This window comes from Frankliniella occidentalis, unplaced genomic scaffold (genome assembly GCF_000697945.3).
Source record: "Frankliniella occidentalis isolate FOCC.00 unplaced genomic scaffold, Focc_3.1 Scaffold32, whole genome shotgun sequence".
Taxonomy (NCBI): Eukaryota; Metazoa; Arthropoda; class Insecta; order Thysanoptera; family Thripidae; genus Frankliniella; species Frankliniella occidentalis.
Window position 1 is genome coordinate 1158258 of NW_026267162.1, and position 7144 is coordinate 1165401.

Genomic DNA, 7144 nt, shown 5'->3' on the forward strand with positions numbered 1-7144 from the left:
TGGGTCAAACCTCAGCGAAGGATTCGTTTAATCCCCCTCCACAAGACCCGTTGGGCGTCTCCGCGAGTTTTCCTGGCTCGTCCTTGCTCCTCGAGAAGATTAAATCGCCTTCGGGGTGCTCGACGCGCTCCCCCCGCACCCGCGGGCCCTGTTGCGTCCAACTACCGAGTGGTTTGGCTGCCGGTTCAACCGAAATGGGGCCGAAAACAAGCAACAGATGCGGCCATATGGTCCTGGAAAGAGTGAGGGGGGAGGGGAAGGGCCAGCCGTGGCCCGATGGCTGACCAGGGCAGGGCACGGAGGGCGAGGCGCTGCGCCACCGCACCGCTCGCGCCACCTCGCGGGCGCGAAGGGCAGCGCGGTACGCTATGCCCGCGGCGCCGCGACGCCGCGACGCCTGGCCCGCAGATGGCGCGGCAGTGCCGCCACCGCGGCGCTAAAACTTGACTTGATGTGATGAAATTCGGGAGAGGTAACGCCTCGGAGGTTCATTGAAAAAGACATTGCCTTAAAGAATTAAAAATTTCTTTATTATTTTATCCTGTTAGTAAAAATACTGCTTCGGCAATGTACACACCAAACAAAGCCAGTGAGGTGAGAAACCCGTAAAAAAATTATGATTGTCTCAAGATAAGAACTAAGGAACAAGTAACTTGTTAGTACAGTATTATAACTTAAAATTATGAGAAATATTTCAGGTACTAAGCAATCTCCTAGTTGTGGTGCAGCAAAGCACTGACTTCAAGAAAAAAAGTCTGGGCTAGGAAGTTCTACTTCTTCTTTCCTTTAGTGAGAAACTTGTCCATTGTGGCTGATTTAGTATAGACTTTCCCACCATATCTTGCAACAAAAGCAGAAATATCAAACTTCCTCTTGCATCCTTGGTAGTTCATGTAACGAATTTTTCCAAAAACTTCGCGTTCACCCCATCCTTGGTCATGGATACCACAGACAGACCACATACACCCTGTAAAAGGAAAATTATTTGTATTTGGAAATTTAATCATTATTTCTGCAACTCATAAGAGTACTATGATTGCCAACCTACCAACATAACCACTGGGATCTCGACCATCAAGACTGTACCTATCATTAAGGTAAATAGCATCTGCTAAACCTTGTTCAGGAGAAGCAGTCCATTCTAAAATTTTTTTGGCCCAGTACATTCTCAAAAACCCATGCATTTTGCCCTCCTTCACCAACTGTATCTGTGCAGAGTTCCACAAGTCATCATGAGTCTTTGAATCTCGTAGTTCTTCTCGAGTATACAAGTACGGCCGTTTATCTTTCCTGAAATTCATATTGGGCTGTTACTTTTAAAGTTTACTAGGCGTACACAGTTTAGAGGGATTGAAGCTTTGAAATCAAAAGTGAGAGTGAGAATGGAAATACATACTTGTGATCATTGAGTGTCTTCTTAGCCCAGTCATTTGTGCCCTCAATACTATCATATTTTGGGTTGTAGAAACAAAAGTTGTCGGAAAGCTCTCTTCGGATAATTGCTTCTTCAATATAACCATCAACACTCTCCGGGTATTTACTCCTTAAAGCTTTAACCACCAAAATGCATCGCTGGGCAGACACCTGACCTAAAATTTTCACTAATTAATTTAACATGCATTATAACTTGAAACTTTCCCAAAAACGATACGAGTGAATAGCTTACCAAAATGAAGCCATGGTGATATATTACTGAGTGCATCCTGTGTGGGATCATTACGTTTGGTACCAAAGAATTTTAGACGTTTGTTGATAAAGCTTTCTAGTGTTGCTATACCACCTGAGTATCCTGGTACTGCCCACTCTACTTCGTCAACTGATCTATCAACCTCCAGATGGGCTTCACATCGATCCCAATCAACTTTCTAATTGAAGAAGATAGCATAAGCAATTATAAATAATTCTATAAATGACAAGTTAAAAAATAATAATATATAAGTAAAATAGTATTACCTCAGCCTTTAGTGGTCCTGAGTATGGATGCTTTATAACTGGTGGAAATTGGGTCAAGTATTCAGGGAGTTGCTTATGTATCTTTGGTCGAATAGTTCTGGCTCCATATTCCAGTTTATTAGATGCCTCCCAGCATGGGACAATGTTGTGGGCATCAACCTGAAACAATATTCAATGAAAAATATTTACTTTGCATGTTATGTTCATTTTGTCTTTATCCTCCCATAACATAAATACTGTAATTTTAAAAAAATTGAATATTATACCTGACACAGAGGCACATCTTTTGGTAAAGCTTTCTTTAGTTGGTCTGCATAAGCCATAACATTGCGTAGTGGCATGAAATCAATGACAAGGGCGCCAATTTTGTTCTTTTCAACAAAACCTGGCATGACATCACCACCACTGCCATACAACATATGGAATTCTATGTTCAATTCCTCACACTCTTTCTGCACCTCCCTTAAACCTGAATCAGACAGAATTAGTCAGTAAAATGTAGCAGATAAAAATTTATAAAAACGCAGTAGCTTGAGTCAAAAAACCTTTCAGGAGGAATTTGAATTGGCGAATAGTCCCATCAAGAAACTTTGTGAGAAGGCAAAAGCAAACATGCAACGGAACTTTGTTCTTGAGGGCAAGTTTTTGAGCGAAGAGGAAAGCCCAGTTATCTGAAAATGGAGAGAAACATTTTATATTTGCTTTCAATTTTCAGGTCAAGAGACAGAAATAAGGAGAATTACTGTACTTACCTTGCACTCTTTCATCTCTAAACATCCAATACGCAATGCCCTTGCAATCTGACGGAACCTCAGTTGCTTTCGACAGAATCCTCACCCTTTTCTTGTTAAACTTGAAGTTAAGAATTGATTCAGCAGTCTAAAATTTAAACGTACAACAAAATGATGTAAAGTATAAGATTTCATATATGCTAAACAAGTGGCATATGAGCAAATGAGAACAAACCTCTTTTCGGTCTAGCATCAATCGCTGTTTCAGATTAGATTGTGCACTGACAGAGGGTGAACTGGGAGAGTCATTTACTTTGATTTTCTTCTTGGGTGGTTCCTTATTGCTTGACATAGTTGAGAATTTAAGCTTCGAGTAGAAAATAGATATGATGATTAAGCAATTAAAAATGGAGGAAAGTGAATTTCAGTTCCTCCAAAACTTAAACAAAGTGTTATATAAATGCAGCTAACGAAAATTCGACACTAATCTGATGTTCTTTCCGTTACCTTGAATGACAACTGCTGTAGAGAGCTGTTCAGAGAGCAGCGGGCAAGAAATGAACGAAACTGCAAATTTCTAAGCGCCACTATGGATGAAATTGGAGAATGCTCTAAAGAATTTTGCAGCTCGCAATACGAACACTACACGCGAAAACCTTGTTTAATGTTTTTGTTTCTGGTTAGGCGTGTACACGCTTGCCAATGCATTAACTAAGGTTGAAATTTGAAATCAATCTTTACAACTGTTTTGTCGTGTCTTCAAAAAGTTTCAAGCCTTGATTTAGATAAATTTTACTTTGTTTTTATGTTTTGGCTTTTAAAATTACTTTTGCTAGGGTTTCAAAGCTTCAAGTTTTGTTTAACGGTTGGCAGTTTTGAAGCTGTCTGCTATGCGCGCTACCTGTAAACATGTCTACGTACTCGAGTAATTTGTTATGGTAATGAACGATGATAGAGGTAATTTTAGGTACTTGTAGAGTGTCAAGTACTAAGAATCAATATCCAAGAAACTAATTTAAATTTATTTTTATTTTACAGGGCTTCGTACTGCGTATTTTAAACTGATTGGTTCTCCTAACCTTGTAATCTGCAACTTTTTCTACTCTCAATAGTATTTTCATTGTAATCAATATGTCATTCTAAGAAAGACGAAGTATTATTCATACTTAACAAAAATGATATCATTCACAAAATATCTTCGCAACTCATGCATTAATTGTCACCTTCATAGAAGTTTTAACCGTTCTTACATAACCAATAGAATTGGCCATTTAAATGGATCACATAACACCAAGACTGACGTTTTTGGTTTGCGTTCAAACTATGTGACGATACGTCCAAATTTCGCACTATTTCGAAATTTTAAGAGTGGAACATGGAAGTTCTACAGCACAAAAGCTGCGCAATCAGCAGCATCAAGTGGGTCAAAAGGGAAACAATTTGATAAACGAGCTATAGAACGATTATTATCCTTTGCCAAACCAGAGAGATGGAAAATATTTGGTCAGTATTTTTTCATATTTTAAGATCAATCAAGTGTTACCATTCTGTTATCTTCGCTTACTATAATTGCATATTTTTCATATACAGGTGCTGTGTCGGTACTTGTTGTTTCAAGTGCGGTTTCAATGTTTGTTCCTTTTGCTGTCGGTAAACTCATAGATATGATTGGTAATCAATTAAAAAGCACCTCTGAAGCAGAGAGAGAACAAAACCAAAGGGAGTTAAACAAGTTTTGTGGTACATTAATTGTGATATTTATCATTGGAGGTGCATGTAATGCAGCAAGAGTTTATTTAATGTCTGTCGCTGGTAAGCGTTTTGATACTCTTGAACTAACTTTCACTTCATCTTTCACTTTCACTTTATCTACACTTTTAAAGGATTTTTGTGTTTTAGGTCAAAGGATATCCAAAGCTCTCAGAGAGAAAGTATATAAGGCAATGATACGACAGGAGACTGCATTTTTTGACCAACGTAAAACTGGTGAATTACTCAGCAGACTTTCCTCAGATACCCTTATCCTAAGTGATTTGCTCTCAACTAAAGTATCAGATGGTCTCAGGAGTATAATTTCAACTTCTGCTGGCCTTTCAATGATGGTAAGGATGTATCTTCATTGTTCACTAAATAACCATGACATTTAAAATATACCTGTAATATAAAGAATATTGGTATATTTTGTGGTGGTTTCTCTTTCAGTTTTTCACATCGACCAAGCTGTCTTTTATAGCATTGGCGGGTGTTGTTCCTCCCATTGCGTTCCTTCTTGTTGTTGTTGGCAGATACTTGAGAAAAATCTCAAAGGAAGTTCAAGTAAGCAATTAATTTTTAATCTAATTTATTCTCCATGTGTCTCTAAGCACAGCACAAAGAAATATTTTTCTTATTTTTGTTTAGGGCTCTCTGGCTGCTGCAAATCAAGTTGCAGAAGAACGGTTTTCAAATATACGTGTTGTCAAAACCTTTGGTCATGAAAAATACGAGAGTAGCTTGTACACACAAAAACTGGCTGACCTGATTGAGCTGGCTCGAAAAGAAGCGAAAGTCAGAGCAATGTTTTTTGGATTGGTAAGACACCAGCTGAATTCTCTTAAAAATGGCTTTGCTATTTTTTGAGTTTGTGTTTTGATATTGACTTCTTGTCCTTTTCCTAGACTGGTCTTAGTGGGAACATTATTCTTGTTAGTTCCCTATATATTGGAGCACCAATGTTGATTGACTCCACGCTAACCGTGGGACAACTAAGCTCCTTCCTTTTGTACGCTGGCAGTGTCAGCTTATCTGCCAGTGGAATTGCTAATCTATATGCTGAGGTACAGAAGGGTCTTGGAGTCAGTGGTCCTCTGTTTGAAGTGCTGGACAAAAAGCCACATATTGCTTATGAAGGTATAGTAATCAACAATTAATATCTTTAAAATTTCCAAAATTTTGCTATGTATGCTGTAGAGTATAATGGTACTGTAGTGAATTGTTTATGAGGTATTTAAATACCAATTGCATTAGAAACTCAGCTTTATAGTATTGTGGTAATTACTTTCTTACTCTAAAATTTTGTTATTTTAATTATATTTTAATCTGACTTCAGGTGGGCTGATCCCTGAAGGCAAACCTCAAGGTCAATTAGATTTCTCCAATGTTTCATTTGCCTACCCAACACGGTCTGATGTAACCGTTCTTAATGGCCTTAATCTTACTATTCCTGCCGGAGCTATGACTGCAGTTGTTGGTGGTAGTGGTTCTGGAAAATCCACCATTGCATCCCTTCTTCTCAGATTTTATGATCCTCTAAGTGGTCACATTTCATTTGATGGAAGAAATGTCTCAGAGCTGGACTGGTCATGGCTGAGAAAAAATGTTGCGTTAGTCAGTCAGGTTTGTTATGAAAATAAACTTTCATATACTTCTAATGGAAAAGCCCAGTTTGCATTCTTTACAAAATTTCTATTTTCCTAGGAACCAGTTCTGTTTTCTGGCTCAATACGAGACAATATTGCTTATGGTTCTATTGAAGATGAAAACTTTTGTAATGTTCCTGAAGATGATATTTGGAAAGCTGCAGAAATAGCTAATGCAGATAAATTTATAAAGGCATTACCTAATGGACTTGACACTGTTGTTGGAGAGCGTGGTATAACTCTCTCTGGTGGTCAAAGACAAAGAGTAGCTATTGCAAGGGCATTAATGAGGGTATGTTGACTTTTATATTTCGTAATTGTATCTTGCACGAGTTGTGGGTAATGTTCTTCCTCTAATGTCATCCACTATTTTCTATTTTTGTTTCATAGGATCCTAAAGTTTTGCTCCTAGATGAAGCTACCAGGTAAATATACTGCAATCTTTATTTTTGTAAAATTTTTGTTAATCTGTAATTATTATTATTATTTATTTTCCTGTTAAGTGTTGTTAATGCACATCTTTTTCTTCTTACTATGTCTCAGTGCATTAGATGCTGAAAGTGAACATCTGGTCCAAGAATCCTTGGAGAAAATTATGCATGGTCGCACGGTGTTGGTTATTGCACATCGACTGTCTACAGTTCGCAATGCTGGTAAGATTGTTAGAATGTATTCAGTAGTTTCATTTGCCTTAACTATCAGTAATGTGATATTTTAAACTTACAGATCAAATAGCAGTTTTAGAAAATGGCTCTGTTGCTGAGCTCGGATCATATGATGAGCTTATGTCAAGAGAGGGAGCATTCAAAACTCTAGTACGTCTTCAAACATTTGATTCTTCATAGTTAGGTCATTGTTGGATCTTAAAAACTTTATTGTGATGAATAATTCTAAAGATGGGTGATTGTAAAAACTTTAGTAGAGCTGTGAACAAAAACAGAGAGATTTTAACATTTGTAGTAATTTTATTTTAAATCAATCAATACCCTTTTTTCCGTCAAAAGAATCATCCATATTTTCATCTTTTGTTCCCCACGGCGCGATAACTTGATAATCAAGATT

General features: G+C 37.8%; 2 protein-coding genes across 3 annotated transcripts; one reads left to right on the forward strand and one right to left on the reverse strand.

Moving 5' to 3' along the window:
• Positions 1–508: 508 nt before the first annotated feature.
• On the reverse strand, positions 509–3358 carry LOC113204870 (deoxyribodipyrimidine photo-lyase-like). The gene is made up of 10 exons (XM_026420233.2): positions 3192–3358; positions 2920–3051; positions 2706–2832; positions 2499–2624; positions 2220–2422; positions 1954–2112; positions 1667–1865; positions 1397–1589; positions 1049–1290; positions 509–967 (listed from the first exon to the last, which is right to left on the reverse strand). Exons 2-10 carry the CDS (start codon positions 3034–3036, stop codon positions 771–773), a joined length of 1563 nt encoding a protein of 520 aa, XP_026276018.1. The 5' UTR covers positions 3037–3051; positions 3192–3358; the 3' UTR covers positions 509–770.
• Positions 3359–3501: 143 nt separating this feature from the next.
• On the forward strand, positions 3502–7035 carry LOC113204869 (ATP-binding cassette sub-family B member 10, mitochondrial). Of its 2 annotated transcripts, none has more exons than XM_026420231.2 (12): positions 3502–3641; positions 3723–4187; positions 4275–4496; positions 4584–4786; positions 4887–5000; positions 5085–5255; positions 5342–5573; positions 5773–6059; positions 6141–6374; positions 6473–6507; positions 6626–6735; positions 6809–7035. In XM_026420231.2, the coding sequence occupies exons 2-12, from the start codon at positions 3860–3862 to the stop codon at positions 6925–6927; spliced, it is 2055 nt and encodes a 684-aa protein (XP_026276016.1). In that variant the 5' UTR covers positions 3502–3641; positions 3723–3859; the 3' UTR covers positions 6928–7035. The 2 variants fall into 2 exon arrangements, with proteins under 2 accessions (XP_026276016.1, XP_026276017.1); XM_026420232.2 differs by having other exon boundaries at positions 3538–3622.
• Positions 7036–7144: the final 109 nt, after the last annotated feature.